We start from the raw sequence: 17,628 nt of genomic DNA, 5'->3' as shown, positions 1-17,628 counted from the left end.
TGCTTTTGGGGCACAGTGAAAGCAGTGAAGCATCAAAATACACTTTACAGGCAGAAATCCTTTCATCTGCTGATCCCAAACGACTTACTGTTGCACACAAGTCTGTGCTCCTGCTGATCCCAAGTGGGCCAGGGCCACATTATATTCTTTGCAGCTCTTCAACTGCATGAAAAGTTAACTTCCTCCTTAAGACTGCCAGGTGTCTATTAATTTATACTTATGTTTTGTTGTGTCTCATTTTGAAGGACTTGCCAATAGTAATAAAACGAACTGGTCTTATTTTCATATTTCAGCTTTATCTGCAACCTGTGCCAGCACTGTGATCTATGGTGCAACCATATTGTCTTTTTTCTGCATTCCAGGACACTGGAAGCCTTACTGAGATTTATAGAAAGCTTCTCAGCTGCATTTCTTTCTTGATCATAGCTGATTTTTTAAAAAAGTTTGAGAACAGACTGATGGTTCATGTAGCAGAGTTCATAGTGGCCCTTACATTCCCCAGAAGGCCTACGAGTAGGGCACATAGGCTAACACATCTGTACTTTTTGCTGTCCTCAGCATTATTTTGGAAATTTACTGCTTTTGCACATGGGGTTTTTTATTCCATTATGATAACTCATAACTCTTTATGAATATAGCTCATCCTCTTCCATTGCAATCTTAAGTTAGTGGCCATCACTGCATCCTGGAGCAGTTCATTTTGATTATACATTATATGAAGTAGTACTTTATCTGTCCTGAATTTACTTCTGTCAGCTTCAACTGGTGAACCTGAGTTGCAATAATATGAAAGAGGCAGAAAATTTCTATCCACATTTTCCACCCCATGCATGATTTTATAAACCTCTATTATGTCCCCACTTAATCATGTTTTCTTTAAACAGAAAGGCAATGAACTCAACATTTCAGTGTAGGGAAGCTGCCCGAACCCCTTGGTTATTTTACTTGCCCTTTCTTGATCTTTCCCAACTTTATGATTTTTTTTTGTGGGGGGAGATATGATGACCAGAACTATACACAGTAAAATCAGTCCACCATACAGGGAACAATGTTTTCACTCCATTTTTTTTTCACTCTGTCTCCTACAAATTCCTAGGAGCAAACTGTGTAGTGGTTCAAATACTGAACTATGATCTGGGACACCCACATTTGAATCCATGTGCCATAGAAGTTTGCTGACCTTAGACCAGTTGTTTCCTCTAAGCCTAACATACCTCACATTGTTGAGAGAATAAAAAGTAGGAGAGTAGTACAATGCAAACCACTTAAGAACTTCATTGGGAAGAGGAAGGTATAAATATCTATATAAAATCAACATAGAATTTGCTTTTTTCATTGCTGTTGTATATCATTAAGCTATTCCCAGTGACTTTAAACATCTCTTTCCTCATCAGTGTATGTATAAATGGCAGAAATTTTCGCCCCAGTGTACATCATCTTACATTTAGACTGATTCCTCCCCAGCAGTTGCTCCACTCCCGGGCTTCTGCTTCAGCCAGCTCAAGCAATAGATTCTGCACCAGTTGCTGCACAGGCACCTTTTGATCTGCAGCTGCCTCCCATTCCCTTGCAGTGACTGGATCTTAAAAAAATCCAGATCCATTTGCTGCAAGGGGAATGTAAGGTAGCCAGGGATCAAAAGGTACCCACACTGCAACTGGTGGGAAACTGATCACTTGAGTCAGCTCAAGGAGAACTCCTGGGGGCAGAGCAATTGCTGATGAGGAATCAGTCCTAATCACACTGAACTTCATTTGCCCTATTGCCACCCCAGTTACAGAGGACTGTTTAGATCTCTCAACCCCACCCCCCAAGGATCTCACTATCCTGAAAGATCTGGCATCAACCACAAACTTGGCCATTTTGCTGTGCACTCATGATTCCAAACTAAATGGCATCAATCCTCATGAACGTCTGTGCTTCTTTCCCTCCATTGTGAGAATCATTCATTATCTCCTATCTCTGCTTCCTGTTGCTTAACTAGTTCTAAGTCTAGGGTTGCCAAATCCAATTCAAGAAATATCTGGAGACTTTGGGGGTGGAGCCAGGAGACATTGGGGCGGAGCCAGGAACAAGGGTGTGACAAGCAGAATTGAACTCCAAGGGAGTTCTGGCCATCACATTTAAAGGGACAGCACACCTTTTAAAATGCCTTCCTTCCATAGAAAATAATGAAAGATAGGGGCACCTTCTTTTGGGGCTCGTATAATTGGACCCCCTGGTCCAATCCTTTTGAAACTTGGGGGGTATTTTGGGGAGAGGCACTAGATGTTATACTGAAAATTTGGCACCTCTACCTCAAAAAACAGCCCCCCCCGAGCCCCCGATACCCACAGATCAATTCCCCATCATTCCCTATGGGAATTGTTCATGGAGGTGCATAATGGCTGTGGAGGTGGGGCTTCCCCCGCCGGCCAGCTGGCTGGGGGAGGGAGGAAGCCTGTAAAACCGGGGGATCCCCCGCTGGGACCTGGGGATTGGGAAGCCTATCTAAGTCACATGACCACCCATCACCACATGCATGTATGTTACTTGATTACTTAACAGCTGATTACTTGCAGGTGCATAGGTGACTTGAGAAGAGGAAAGCTAAAGGGTCATTGCACCGGCAGCAATGCGGCTCTCAGCCGGAGGCAGGCTGCAAAGCCTTGTCTCCGGGGGCCATTTTGCCCCTTCGTAAGGAGGAGGAGTGGGCAAGGCATTATGGGAGGTGAGGGCGGAGCAGGCATGCCTTAACCACTGTCTCCAATCCTGCCTCCCAGTCTTCGCCTCATGTTCGGAGAGCTTCAGCGAGCTCCTCCTGTCTTTCCCGGAACAGGGCCTTTCAGCGTCAGCTCAGTGTTGCCATGGCTGCCTTTGATCAAGCCACGGTGGTGCTCTTTCTTTTGCCCGAGTCTCTTCGGGTCAGTTTCCTGGCTTAAAAGCGGCCACGGCACTCCAGAGCAGCGAGGGATAGAGCAGTAGCACCTTTTGGCACAGCGGTTTGCTGCTGGCTGGGGTTTCAGCGCAGCCAGCGTTTTGGTTTACGTATTTCCCCTCTCTCCCTGGGGAATAGCGGAGGCCGGCCTGCTGTTGGACATCAGCACTGTCTTGGCAGTCCGCCAGTTTTTACAGTGCCCTTTTTTGCTTTAAGGCCAACCTGGGTTCTGCAATCCCTCACCAATATTCTATTTTGTAGCGTAGCTGCACTGGCCGTTTTGGGGGTCTAGCTTTGGGTTCTCTTCATTCCCCCCGTCTGTTTTGGGTGGCCATTTTAAAGGAGGCTTTTTGCCTTTCCCCCTCCCCCGTGTTGCTGGGGTGGGGCGTAGGCCATTTTGTGGCTGTCTTTGGGTGGCCATTTTAAGGGCTGTTTCTCTGTTTATTACTTCCCTGTTGCTGGGCAGGGCGGTGGCCATTTTCTCTGCTCATTATTCCCCTGTTGCTGGGCAGGGCGGTGGCCATTTTTTTCTGCTCATTACTCCCCTGTTGCTGGGCAGGGTGGTGGCCATTTTTAGTAGTTTCTGCAGAAAGCTCCCCCCCCCCCATTTTATAGGCTAGATATTGGACTCGCTAGCCATGCCTAAGGGGCAAGGAAAACCAAAGGGCAAAAGCCCTGCACCAAAATCCCAGCCTCGCCAGCAAGTTTCTTATAAGCACCCGGTGCCTCAGCCTATGTCATCTGATGACAAGGAGTCATCCTTTGAGCAGTCTGTATTAGCCAGGTTGGCTGCTTTGGAGGGTTCTAGTGGCAAACCCCTTATTGCAGATGTTGGGGGTAAGAAGGGCATTTCATCCAAAGCTGACAAGGCTGCTGCTAGGAAACGGTTGCAAGAAGAGATCCTTAACCGCTTTTCTTCTCTTGAGTGCAGGTCCGGCCCTGTTGAGACAGATGGAGTGTCACCTCTTCTGGTGGAAGTTCCTGATGTAGACGTCCTGCAAAGTGTGCCGTTTGGTTGGGGTGAGTCTGTACAACACACTAATACAGCTTGGCCCTGGGGGCCGTAGGGGCAGTCAGATACATTTGGGCCTGTGACCAACAGCCAGTCTGCAGTGTTTACTAATCCTCAGCCTTGGGCTTGGGGTTTTAATTTGGCTAACCCTCTAGCATCTTGGGGTGGCTTGCCTGGCCTGTTTCCTGGACTATCCTTGGCCCCTTGCAGTGGCTGGGGTTTCCCTTATCCCTGGGGCCCATCATATTCTTCGGTGCCTGCTAAGACCTTACCTTTTGGTGATCTGGCTTTGTGCTTAGGGGATCACTTGTTGCCAGCCACCAAGGATAAAATATTAAAGGGTTAATTTGTGGACCTTTTTTCTCTGCTCTACAGGGAGCTGGATAAAAAGGATAAGGAGGACCTTGATGACAGGGAAAAGGAGAAAATCAAACGGCGTAAAGTTGATAGGACCTGGGCAAATTGGGTGCCCGGTTTCATTATTTATGTCAGAATAATTTCCAGGTCTCATCCATGGGAGGGCCACTTCCCTTTTCCAGTATGATGTCATATACAAGAGCTACACCAGCTTTAGTGGCCCTGCCTGGCTCCAGTATGACCAGGAATTCAAGATGAGGGCCACCTTGAACCCATCCCTTCAATGGGATCAAATTCAGCCACAGCTGTGACTGCAGGTTATGTCTCCAGAGAGACCTAATCTCAGAGATATGTCTGACAGCAGCCATGTTGTGCAGCACACAGCCGCTGCTTCTGGTTCCTGCGTTAATGCGGGGCAGGCAATTCAACCCTGCTTGCTCTGCTGGGAGTTTGGGTCACAGGGGGTGTATGGAAGGAAAAACTGCCCATTTAAGCACGAGCGCCCTCTGTGTGGAGGGTCTCACTCCTTTATGAATTGTTCCCAGGGTAAACCCAGGAGGAGGTTGTGCAAGCAGGGCTCTGGTGGGACAAACAAGCCTTTTGGAAAAGGGTCCCAGCCCAATAAGGGTGACAGTGCTGGAGGCCTGGCTCCGTAATTATCCTAAGGTTGAGGACAGAGTTTACCTGTTCAACGGTTTTAAGTTCGGTTTCAGAATTCCTTGTCAGGGTCCCAGAAGGCCATTTATGGCCAATAACCTGAAGTCAGTTATAGGTATGGACCATATAGTTCGACAAAAAATCGGGAAAGAATTGGCTGGGGGCAGGGTGATTGGCCCATTCCCTGCACCTCCTGTGAGTTCTCTGCGGGTTTCTCCTTTGGGCATTGTGCCTAAGAAGACCCCAGGGGAGTTTAGATTGATCCACATTTATCTTACCCTTGTGGGGAATTGGTGAACGATGCCATACGCAAGGTCTTGTGTACTGCGCGGAACACATCTTTTGATGCAGCGGTTCACACGGTAAGGCGCTGTGAGGTGGGTGCTGAGTTGGTGAAATGTGATATAAAGTCTGCCTTTCACCTTCTCCTTGTTCATCCTCTGGATTTTGAATTGCTGGGTTTCCAATTTGATGAGCAGTTTTATATGGATAGGGCCATGCCCATGGGGTGCTTCATTTCTTGTGCGGCGTTTGAGCATTATGGGGGGCGTGCTGTAGGGCTGGTTTAAGCAATGTGGTGCATTACCTTGATGACTTTTTGTTTGCCGGCCCCTTGGGCTCTGGCCAGAGTGGCCTTTACAGCGCAGTCTGAGGAGTTGGGCATCCCCCTAGCCCATGAGAAGACAGAGGGCCCTACCCAGCAATTGACATTTCTAGGTGTTGAACTAGACTCCTTGCAGCAAACCTCTCACCTCCCAGGGGGGAAAATTTTGAGGCTCCAGGAGATGGTTGCCCAGTTTTTGCTGCGGCAGAAGGCAATCTTGAAGGAGCTGCAGCAGTTAGTGGGACACTTAAACTTTGCTTGTAAGGTGATCGCTCCTGGTCATCCTTTCTTGAGGAGGCTGTGTGATGCAATGGCTGTTCTATGCCAGCCACATCACAGTATTCAGATTTCCGGAGCATACAGGAGGACCTTTTCTTGTGGCAGGAGTTTTTGACCTCATTTAATGATTTGAGATAGGAAGCCGAGCTTCAAATTACATCCAATGCTGCAGGGTCCTTGGGATTTGGCGTCTATTTTCATGGACACTGGTGCACAGAGGATTGGCCTATGGAATGGGTAGATGCCGGGTGGACCAGGGATTTGACCTTCTTAAGAGTTCTTCCTGATCTTGGTAGCCATTTTGGGGGAAATGACTTGGCGGACCACACAGTCCACTTTTGGTGTGACAATTTAGCTGTGGTGCATGTCTTCAATTCCCTCACTTCTAAATCACCCAGAGTTATGAGGTTAGTTTGGGCTTTCACACTGCAATGCCTGTGGCGGAATATTTTATTTTTTGCCAGGCATGTGCCTGGGATGGATAATGGGGTGGCTGACGCTCTCTCGCAAACAGATGCAGAGGTTTCGTCAGCTCACCCCAGACGCAGATCTTCTTCCTACAAGGATGCCCCTGGAGATTTGGAGGATTGGCGGGTCGAGGTCGGCAGAGCAATAAGTATCGCTATTGATTCTAGCACTAGAAAATCATACACAAGGGCAGTAAGCCAGTTCAAGAATTTTAGGAGTGCCGTAGGTTACAGCATGGAATGACCTCTTCCAGTGGAGCATTTACTCCACTATTACATATCTTTGCAGCGCAGGGGCCTGGCAGTTCGATCCATTCGGGGCCGGTTGTCTGCTTTGGCTTTTGCCAGTAAAGCCATGAGGTTACAGGAACAAACTAGTGATTTCTGCATTCAGAAGATGCTCGAAGGGTGGGCCAGAGAGGCCGGGTTTAGGTCGGATGCAAGGCAGCCAATTTCACCCATAATTCTTAGGGGTTTACGGTCAGTCTGGGGCCAAGTGTGTCGGAGTACGAAACACTTCTCTTTCATGCTGCCTCCCTGGTGGCATTTTTTGGGGCTCTCCGGGTGAGTGAGCTGGTAGCTCAGTCCAAAGGGGATGTTTCTGGAAGGGCCTTGTTGGCCCAAGACATTCGCATTGCTGATGGAGCGGCATATATTACAGTATGTCTCTCTAAGACTGACCAATTGCAGCGGGAGAACACTATTAGTTTAGGTGCCTGTTCTGAGGGGGAACTGTGTCTTGTAGTGGCTTTAAAGTGCTATCTGGCTGCCCGTGGTTTTGGGGCTGGTCTGTTGTTCCAGCATGGAGAAGGTAGTCCCCTGACGAAGCATCAGTTTTGGTCTCTGACTGTCAAAGCTCTCGCCAGGCTTGGCCTGGTGGGGGTTAAGTTTGGCATTCATTCTTTCCATATAGGGGCTGCTTCTATGGCAGCAGCTCTGGGGTACTCCCCACCATCCATTCAGAAGCTTGGTAGGTGGCATTCCTCAGCCTATAAAGGCTATGTCTGCCCTCTGGCGCTGCAGTAACTGGCATCAGGTTATTGAGGGTGTGGTTATTCACTGTTTTCTTTTTTTCTCAGGTGCAGTTGTCCATGGTGAGAGATGATGCGGGCACAGCTTCATGTTCTGGGCTGCTCATCGGGCCAGGAGGACTTCGGCCGGGTCACAGCTGGGGCTCAGCAAGTGGGCTACCATAGAGTGGCATGGACGGCAGGGTCTCCATTGGTCGGGCCTGTTGCCCTTGCTTTTTGAAAATGTTCATGTTTTGCCACCACATGTTGTGGTGATACATTTGGGAGGAAACGATCTAGGTTTGCTCAAGGGTAAAGCCCTTGTGCTGCAGGCCAAGAATGACTTTTGAGTCATTAGGAGTCGTTGGCCTCAGGTTTCCATTATGTGGTCGACCATGATCCCACACCAGGTATGTCGTGGGGTTTGGGATCCATGGGCGATTGAGAGAGCTCACCACAAAGCCAATTTAGAAATTAAAAAAGCCCTTGAGGGGGGGTTGGGCCACTTTCTCCCTCATCCTGGGATCCATGCTGATTGCACGGATTTATACAGGATTGATGGTGTCCATCTTTCTGATAAGGGAAATGACACTTTTTTGGATGACTTAAAACTTGGGCTTCGGGAAGTGCTAGGCGTTTAGTGGGCACAGCTGCCTAAGCAGAGGCTTGGCCTCACGGTGGCTGGGGTTTTTGCCTAACTTCCATTATGAAGCTCGGTGAGCACCAACAGCACCCCAGTTTTGGGGCACGAGGTCTAGCTAAATCATTCCTGGGCCATGCAGACTAGTTGAGTGATGAAGCGGACTGCCTCGGGTTTGCATGGATTGATCTGCCCTTCAGCCGTGCGGATGGGGGTTGGAACTTCAGAGCATACCTTTGCTAGGCCGGCCGGGTACGAGCCATTCATTTTGGCTATACCTAGGGGCAGGATGGCTCACCCATCATGCGGCAGGGGAGGGGTATTTTATCCTCTGGCCCTGCCGTGCTGCCTGTTTATAGCCCTTGTTGTTAATTTAATAATAAAGAAAGTGGCCCTTAGTTACCCAAACCCTTATGTCCATCTCTTCCTTCCATCCATGGGGGCAATTGATGGTTTATTATTCATTCACATGTAAGTTTCTCAAAACATCTCTAGGTTAATAATTGTATGTCAACTGCAGTGGATTATTTCATGTTGCTTACATAGCAGCTTTTCTATTTTATCTGATATGTTAACTAGAAACGTTCTAGTGGAAAATTATCCATTAAAAAAAAAGTTTTATGATGAGATATTCCAGCCAAACAGATACTTTTGCAAAAATAGAGTGTTTGGAGTTTGGTGAGGTAGAAGATGTGTTAGCTCAAAACCTATGATATTGTATACGAAGGACAGCTAAATATGAAGTGCCTGTACTGCTAAATCGCTAGCGCCCTTAATTTGTATTCTATCACTTCTTTGTCTGTAAAGTGTTCTGTTCTACAATGACATCTGGTGGAAGTAGACTTCATTGCAAAATAGGAATGGGAGAATAAATCCCACTCAAATGAATGAGGAGTCATATTTAACCCAAGATATAACATGCAACCTGTACCCAGCATGGTTTCTTCACACCTTGGAAATACTCTTGGCTTACTGCCACTTGCCTTGTTTCTTAATTCTCCTCGTCTTATGAGAGCATAAACATCCAACTAGTTTTGGACTACACAAGCATCTATCAGCTGAGGAAGGAGAAAGCTAGCTACATCTTGTACATTTCTGTATGCCAGGACAAAGGAATAGTGTGAACAAAGTACCGAGCATGACACTTTTTAAGACTAAAATCTTAATCACATGGATATGAGAGCATGACTAAAATTCAAACATACACAAATGCTGCACTGAAAAATAATCTGACGAGGGAAAATCATTAGGGCAACAGAGAATTTTAAAAGGTACCAATTCAAATGAACTTCAAGCAAAGCAGTGATTACAGCACTTTTCTACCAGTAACAGCTCACTTAGTGTCACAGAATAATGAGAGATCATGTAGCTGAGAGAGGGCTATCTTCTTTTAGAGGCTGTTCCTCCTGCATTTACAGTCCTTGAAACAGAGAAAAGAAGGAAGTCACACAGAAAATGTGGGATATAAACAAACAAATAAGCAAGCAGGCAAGCAGTCGGAACTTCCTTCTGTTAGAGGTGGGGTCAGGGCTTCTAGGTACCTCAGAAATGGAGGGGAGGGGATTATGTTTACCTAGTTCCTTCTCCTGTTGGAATGCTCCCTGGTTGTCTTTTCTGGCCCCTGTTCTGAAACAGGAGCAGCCACAACCTCTTCCTCCTTGTCCTGAGGCTGATAGGGTTTAAATAGGCCCTCACAGCCTTTATGAGCTCCACTCCATATTGCTTGGGCTAGTTTGTCCTTAAGGGGTTTCTTCAACTCACTCCAGCTGGGACCCTGCCCCCTTATCTCCTTCCCAGCTAAATCAGCCCTCTGGCTGGGTCTCTACCCCTTGGCTGAACTGGGCCCTCATGCCTCACCTGACCATTCATGCTGGCCCCCTAGGCCACAGAAGCACAACTGACACAGCTCTACCTTCCAGCCAAAAGGATATTTGCAATTTAAAGAAAGCTATGCATGTATCATAGGCTTCAGATACTCCTTTGTAGTTCCACTCCCTACAGCACCAGGAACTAGTAGCAGCAAATAACAAAAACTCACAAATACCCCTTGCTGGCAGAATGTACTCTTTACCTATAACCCCATGGTCAAGTGAGACTTCAGCATTAACCGTCCTAGTGCCACAGTCTCTTTTTTCATTAGGCTGATTGAAAACAACCAAGCTGTCCAGTGGTGGCCCCTTTAAAGAGACTGTATCAATGAGATACATATCAGTGGATGACATGAAAAACTGAGGTGAGACATACTAACACAGATGCCGCAACCATTTCCAGGAAGCTTATCTAAAAATCCACCAAGCAACTGCTTAGGAAATTTATTCCAGACCTTGACAAGGATGTTTGCACACTGAATAAAAGGAAATGATCCAACTTTTGATCAAATGTTTTTCGAGACGTTTGACATCTTTGGTTATTGGAACCCTAGGACATGCAGATGTAAGTACAGAAATAAACAACTGATACAAAGAGGCTGATAAATTCACATTATATCCTAACAATAATTTCTAGGAACTCTGGAATTATAATTAACCCAAATACTTAATATTTACATAGCACTTACACTGTTTAGAGCACTTCATATACATGATCACATAATTCCTACAAACACTCCATGAGGTAGGGTATCATTATCCTCTCCATAAGAGAATGATCACATATGGACAGCATGGTGTACTGTTTAGAGTCCCATTCTAGGTCCTGGGAGGCCAAGGTTTGACTCCCCACCCTGCTAGGGAAGTTTCCTGGGTGACCTTGAGCCAGTCACACACACTCTGCCTAACCTGATTTGCAAGGTTGTTATGAGGTTAAAATGGAAGAGAGAAGTATGAGAGCTGCTTTGGGTCCCCATAGGGGAGAAAAGTGGGATATAAATTAATGAAATAAAAATAAATATTGCACATGAGAGGCTGAGGAAGGTTAGCTTCAATAAGGCCAATAGGGTTGCCAGATCTGATTCAAGAAATATCTGGGGACTTTGGAGGTGGAGCCAGGAGTAAGGATGTGACAAGCACAATTGAACTCCAAAGGGAGTTCTGGCAATCACATTTAAAGGGGCCACATGCCTTTTAAAAGCCTTCCCTCCATTTGAAAATAATGAAGGATAGGGACATCTTCTTTTGGGACTCATAGAACTGGACCCCCTGTTCCAATCTTTTTGAAACTTGGGGGTTATTTTGAGGAGAGGCACCAGATGCTATGCTGGAAATTTGGTGCCTCTACCTCAAACAACAGGCCCCCTAGCTCCAGATGTCCACAGGCCAATTCTCCATTATACCATGTGAGAATCAGACCCCATAAGGCATAATGGAGTGCCCAACAGACATTTCCCTCCCCACTTTCTGATAACCCTGAAGTGGGGGGAGGACCTCCAACCAAATGATCCCTTGCCCCCAACTGGGGATTAGCGAAACTATAGGATCTTGGCGTACAGCTGTGTAAATAAAAAACTCGCTAAGAGACACCATAAATTTTAAACAAGGCAGTGTAATGAAAAGACCAGTGGTGTTCTGAAAAAGCTTGCACATAGAACTTCAAATAGAAAAGAACATGTAGCAAAAAAACATTAACAGAAGACAGTTCAAAAGCAGTCTTTCCAATCACAAAGGAGTGACAATATCCCAGTATTTAATTCATGGAACTAAAAGAAGCCCTTCCAAAGACGTCTGTTCTAGATATCAAGATGTTTCATCCATCTTTCTTCAGTTTGAAGGCTTATTTATCATGGAACCCAATCTTTACAATACATTCACAGGAGACCAACAAGGTTCAGAACATGGAGAACCTGGAAATCTTACAGACATGGTCTGAACCTTGTTGGTCTCCTTTGAATGTATTGTAAAGATTGGTTCCAGTGATAAATAAGCCTCCAAACTGAAGACAGATGAAACGTCTTGATATCTAGAACAGATGTCTGTCAAGCGCGCTCATTTCTGGACCACATTTTACTATGTAGAGAGCATGTCATCAGCTCTCCTCCATTATTTACAACCCAAAGGGCACGTAGAGAAAACATCTGGCCCTGGGATGTTTATACTAGAGACTGGCCGCTGGTACCTCCAAGCCGCTCCCCCCCCTCCCAGTTTCACACAGACAACTCTTATCTCTTCACAGAGAAGTGTGAGGTTTGATGTTTTCAATAGCCTAAAATTCCTTAGTAATAAAATACAGTTGCTTAGTAACCTTTGAACTCGTGACTCAAGTATGCATCTGCAACCTTTGATGATATCCTATATAGCAACTGTGTAACTGTTTGTACCCCATTACTCCTTGTGTTCTTGGAAAAGCTCCTGAGTTTCTTACAATAAACCTATCTTTGATTCAAAACAAAAGGACTCTGTTACTGGGAAATATCGGCGCTTGACAATGTCTTTGAAAGGGCTTCTTTTAGTTCCATGAACTAAGTACTGGAATATTGTCACTCCTTTGTGATTGGAAAGACTGCTTTTGAACTGTCTTCTGTTAATGTTTTTTTGCTACATGCTCTTTTCTATTTGAAGTTCTACGTGCAAGCTTTGTCAGAACACCACTGACCTTTTCATTACACTGTCTTGTTTAAAATTTATGGTGTCTCTTAGTGGTTTTTTTTATTTACCCAACGGGAGATTGGCAACCCCAGGCCACCTTGGTTAATTTGTTTTCAAAAAATCTGCATCGGGGGCAAAACTGGCATCCACTAAGTCAAAACTGGCACCACTAAGTCACAAACCTTGTGTTGAGAATTTTTAAAAAAGGATAAATTGATGCTGCTCAAAAATATTTTTGTAAATAAGCCATTACACTTCTTAGCCTTTAAAAGGTATGGGGCGAGTGTGGTCAATGTTAAACAGTTCTTCAGTTCTTGTAAATAATGGCGGAGCACCCCCTCCCTATCACAACAAAAAGTTATGAGTAGCGTGTCTTGATGATGATGATGATGATATTGGATTTATATCCCGCCCTCCACTCCGAAGAGTCTCAGAGCAGCTCACAATCTCCTTTACCTTCCTCCCCCACAACAGACACCCTGTGAGGTGGGTGGGGCTGGAGAGGGCTCTCACAGCAGCTGCCCTTTCAAGGACAACCTCTGTCAGAGCTATGGCTGACCCAAGGCCATCCCAGCAGGTGCAAGTGGAGGAGTGGGGAATCAAACCCGGTTCTCCCAGATAAGAGTCCGCACACTTAACCACTACACCAAACTGGCTATAAAAGCAGCCTCACAGCCCCTTCCATACTACACTACACTTTGTGCTATAGTCTGTGCAGATAAATACCAACTTAAAAAACAAGGCAAAAATCTATACATGTATATATATATTACTATATATTAATATATATATATTAAAAAAGGTTGACAGCATTGGTTTCCAAAGCATTTTTATTTCATATAAGCATTTTCATTCCAAGAACTTTTATGTGTATGTAATTTTAAATCATATGTAGATGTATGTACTTACTTCATTTATACTCTCCCTTTCTCCCTAGAAGGGACACCAAGTGACTTGCATTGCTTTCCCACTCCTCCATTTTATCCTCACAACAGGCCCTTCTGAACGCTGGAGGCCCTTGTGAGATAGGTTGGACTGAGAATGCATGACTGGCCCAAGCAGAAGGAGTGGGGAATCAAACCCGGTTTTTTTATTTACCCAACGGGAGATTGGCAACCCAGCAGAAGGAAGATTGAAACCTGGGTCTCCAAGATCCTAGTCTGACTGGATAGTATTCAAGCAAATTTGTTTTAGCCTTCCACAAAGATCATTGTAGCAACATAGAGACCAAAACAAACAAGTAATGAGCACATCTGTAACAAAACAATAAATGAGACTCAAATGTGACAACCTTTTCTAAAGATTTCTTTTCTAGCAATTTAGCATGCACAAACTTCATTTGTAAGATCCAAGACCTAGGACTCTGTGCTTTTTGCCTGAGGAAGCTGCTGTTTCTTCATCTAGTGCAAGGCAGGTAGGCCAGTCAGTCACCTTGATAAATTCCACTTCTAGATTTGCTGCCTTTTGTGCCTAACAATGTCAATTAAAGAGTCTCTGTGGATGGTGCACCAACATTAATGGAACATGCTACTGTTTCAGTTTACTGATTCATTGCCTATTGGTAGGGTCAGGTCTATAGCAAAAACCGTATGCTCACACAGAGAACAAAAAGAAAACCCAAAAAGTAAGGCTTTACTTTACTAGCCCCACCAAGAAAAATGGTGGAGGATACAGCACACAATTAATTTGCTCCTTTTGTGCCATAGCTTTCTTCCCAGTATGATGCTGGAGAGCTAACTATTGAATTTGCTGCTTTCCAAAATGACATTCAGAATATTCTTCAGCTGAGTGAGTCGGCTCTTCAGGGATGTGTCAGAAAAGATAGCCAACTTTCGGGTCACGTCAAGGGGCAAGGTTAATATAAGCCACCAGCACCAAGCTGGTCCATCAGGAGACGCCTAGTGAGGAGGTATAAGAAAATATGTAAGTTCATTGTACCAGAGATTCTCTATTCTTTGCAAAGCCTGCAAGGGCAACTGAACACCATGAGCTTGACCATTAAGGCTGAGTTCCTGAACACTGATTAGCATGTAGGGGAAATCAGTGCATCAATTGATGAGATTGGATCTGTCCTTTATTGTTATCAGCACTAGGGGATATTTTCCACTTGTGTCTCCACTATTGGGAATGATAGAAATGTGGCACCAAAGGTAATGAGGCATAGAGTGATTTAGTTGGTGGTTAGGTTCAAGATCCCCCTCAGCCAGTCCATCCCAAACTATTTCCCCATGCCCTAGTGTGTGCTGCTGTTAACTAGTTTTATAGACATGCTTCATTTTATATAGATTCTCCAATATTTAGCACAGGACTAAATTGTTCAGATACCAATGGTATTCATCAGCATTTTACACTGAATTAAGGGTCTAATAACTAGAAAAAGGAACTAGTGAAGAATGGAAACAGAGTAGTGTCCAAAAAGCAATGCAATCAATGTATACCTGGTTAGCAAAGTTTGATTGCTGGGAAGTATATAGTGCATACTGATGTCATATATTGTTAAATTAGCTTCCTAATCAAGGAAGAGTGCTTGTGGCACTGTGATCTTTTTTTCCTCAAAATAGTGCTAAGGGCTCATCAGAAATCATAACTGAATTTTTTTTTTCCTTTCAGAGTTGTGATTACTGCTTTGATATCATTTGGGAAGAAATTGCTGCTAAACCAGATACAAAAGCAAGAGGTACTGTGGCTAAGTAGTCTGCTCATCACCCACATTTATTTTAGAGACAATTTACAGAACCATGAAGTCAGTAGTGAAAAAAGTCAGGAAGGAAGTTCATTTATTGCTCACTCCCTTCATTGGGTCTATTGATCAGAAGCTAAATTATCTATTGGGACATGAATGATTAGGTATGCCATCGCAATAACTTCAATATGCTTGATTATCTGTTTTGGAATGCAATTATCTGTTTTGGAATTGCTTGGTTGTGCATACAGATTTGGCAGCTTTGTGACCATACTTCATGGGTTATATAATAAATAGCCCAGATCGAAACAATAACCTAATTGGTATTGTGACCAGCTTTCAGAAGGCATGTTTCATTGTACAGAAACTTAAATTTTTCAGACCATATCCAGTTCATTGGATTGTGCACAGCTCAGGAGAAACTTAAAATGTGATAAAATTATAGTGAACCTGATAAACAACAAAAAAAAAGGAATGAAAAAGAGTACTGACTTCTTTTTAGCAATTTAAAATCCTGACCAGTGTTCCCTCTAAGCTGAGTTAGCATGAGCTAGCTCACAGATTTTTAGCTTCCAGCTCTCACATTTTTGTCTTAGCTCAGGAAGGATGACCCCAGAGCACACTAATTTATGCAGTAGGTCACAACTTTAATGCCAGTAGCTCACAAAGTAGAATTTTTACTCACAAGACCCTGCAGCTTAGAGGGAACATTGATCCTGACAGCTCTACTTCCAGGTAATAATTTACAAACTATCTACAGAAGTCATAAAAAACACAACACTCTCTTTTTAAAAAAAAACTGATAACTTTTAGAAAGTGATTTTGTCTTTTTAGTTTTTGCATATTTTAAACAATCTTCTAGATAAAGGTTTTGATAAAAGGACTCTAAAAATAAAAGTAACAGAATGATAGACCAAACATAAGATGTCCATGTCTTGGTCTTGCTAAACTAAACTAAAAAAATTAAAAGCTTCAGATGTTTTATAAAGTTTCACTTGGACATGCATGTCTGTGAGGTTAATGTAGGGTGGTCTGGGAGTGTAAATCTCAAGTGGCCATGAGCAAGTAACATGAACAATTAATCAAAGGGTTCTGTTTCCATAGCTTTGGACCAGCTTTCTTTATGAACAGACAACCAGTATTTACCCACAACACCAAACTCTTTATGTCAAACAGCCAGTGGACTTAGCTATTCCTTAGAAAATTTTAATATAAGAGTCTCATTTAAATAAATGTAGTACTAGCACCTTAAAGTGATAGGAAGGATGTGTCAACTTTATGGGATTAGAAACAGGGCATCTGGATGGATGGAAAGATAACTAACAGATAAAGATTGGGAAAAATAATTTTATAGAAGTAAATATGATTAATCACCCCACTAAAAGAAAAAAGTTCTATCCTCATTTTTCTTTTTTTTAAAAAAAGAGCACAGAGCAGACATTATCTTTTTACAAGAAACACATTTGATTCATTAGGCACACTACTTACTGAGCATAGCATTAAAGGTCAACTGTACTTTTCCTGCTTCAGATATAAAGCTAGGGAAATCAGGCTTGTTATCACAGAGAGTGCTTTATGGGAATTTAAAGATTAATGCCAAGGTAAGGAAATATGTTATGTAATGATCAGAGAAAAAACCCAAATTCATGTATTATTAATTTGTCTGTGCCCCACAATTAAGAAAATAGATGGTGTTCAGGAAACTGACAAAAGCAGTCATAAAATTTAGAGAAGGGGAATTTTGGCAAATATTAGCAGAGGATATGAATACGTTTGCATATTTTTAGAACTTCAGGGGTGGAAAAGCAAGAGTAACATTATTCTTGAACACTTGACTGAAACTCTGAGAGGTAAACAGAAGTTGGGCATTCCCTAAACCCTATTACATTGTTGTCTCTTCCTTCTTGTTAAACATGAATACAGGTTCATGATTAATTTCAGATTCCCTAAGGTTGCCAGGTGATTCAGGAAATACTTTGGGGATTTTGGGGACAGAGCTAAGAGCAAGGTTGGGACAAGCATGGTTGAACTCCAAAAGGAGTTCTGGCCATCACACTTAAAGGGACTGCGCCTCTTTTAAATGCCTTCCCTTCACTGGAAATAATAGAGGATGAGGCACATTCTTTGGGGCTCACAGAATTGGACCCCATGGTCCAATATTTTTGAAACTTAATGGGGGGGGGGGTTGAGGAGGGGCACCAGATGTTATGCTGAAAATCTGGTGCCTCTACCTCAAAAAACAGCAAACCCCCCAGAGCCCAGATACCCACAGATTGATTCTCCATTATACCCTATGGGGACCAGTATCCATAGGGTATAATGAGTGGACATTCAACACCCCTCCTTCAAATAACACTGAAGCAGGGGGGGGGCTCCAAACCAGGAAACCCCCTGCTCCCAAATGGGGATTTGCAACCCTACCTATGATACTGATAGAAATTAACAAACTGGAAGTTAAACTAGATCAATCAAAACACATAGG

General features: G+C 44.0%; 1 protein-coding gene across 2 annotated transcripts in view; it reads right to left on the bottom strand.

Moving 5' to 3' along the window:
- Positions 1-13,752: 13,752 nt before the first annotated feature.
- The window catches only part of LOC132572812 (LON peptidase N-terminal domain and RING finger protein 1-like), a 50,954-nt gene continuing 47,078 nt past the window's right edge, over positions 13,753-17,628 (bottom strand). The window contains exon 12 of one of the 2 annotated variants that reach the window (XM_060240272.1): positions 13,753-14,361. In XM_060240272.1, the coding sequence (XP_060096255.1) occupies positions 14,197-14,361 (165 nt within the window). In that variant the 3' untranslated portion in view covers positions 13,753-14,196. The remainder of the gene's footprint in view (positions 14,362-17,628) is intronic. The other variant, XM_060240273.1, reaches the window with a different exon arrangement.

Source organism: Heteronotia binoei, chromosome 5, assembly GCF_032191835.1.
Source record: "Heteronotia binoei isolate CCM8104 ecotype False Entrance Well chromosome 5, APGP_CSIRO_Hbin_v1, whole genome shotgun sequence".
NCBI classification, from domain to species: domain Eukaryota; kingdom Metazoa; phylum Chordata; class Lepidosauria; order Squamata; family Gekkonidae; genus Heteronotia; species Heteronotia binoei.
The sequence above is the reverse complement of the archived record's forward strand: the minus strand, read 5'-3'. Positions and strand labels throughout refer to the sequence as shown.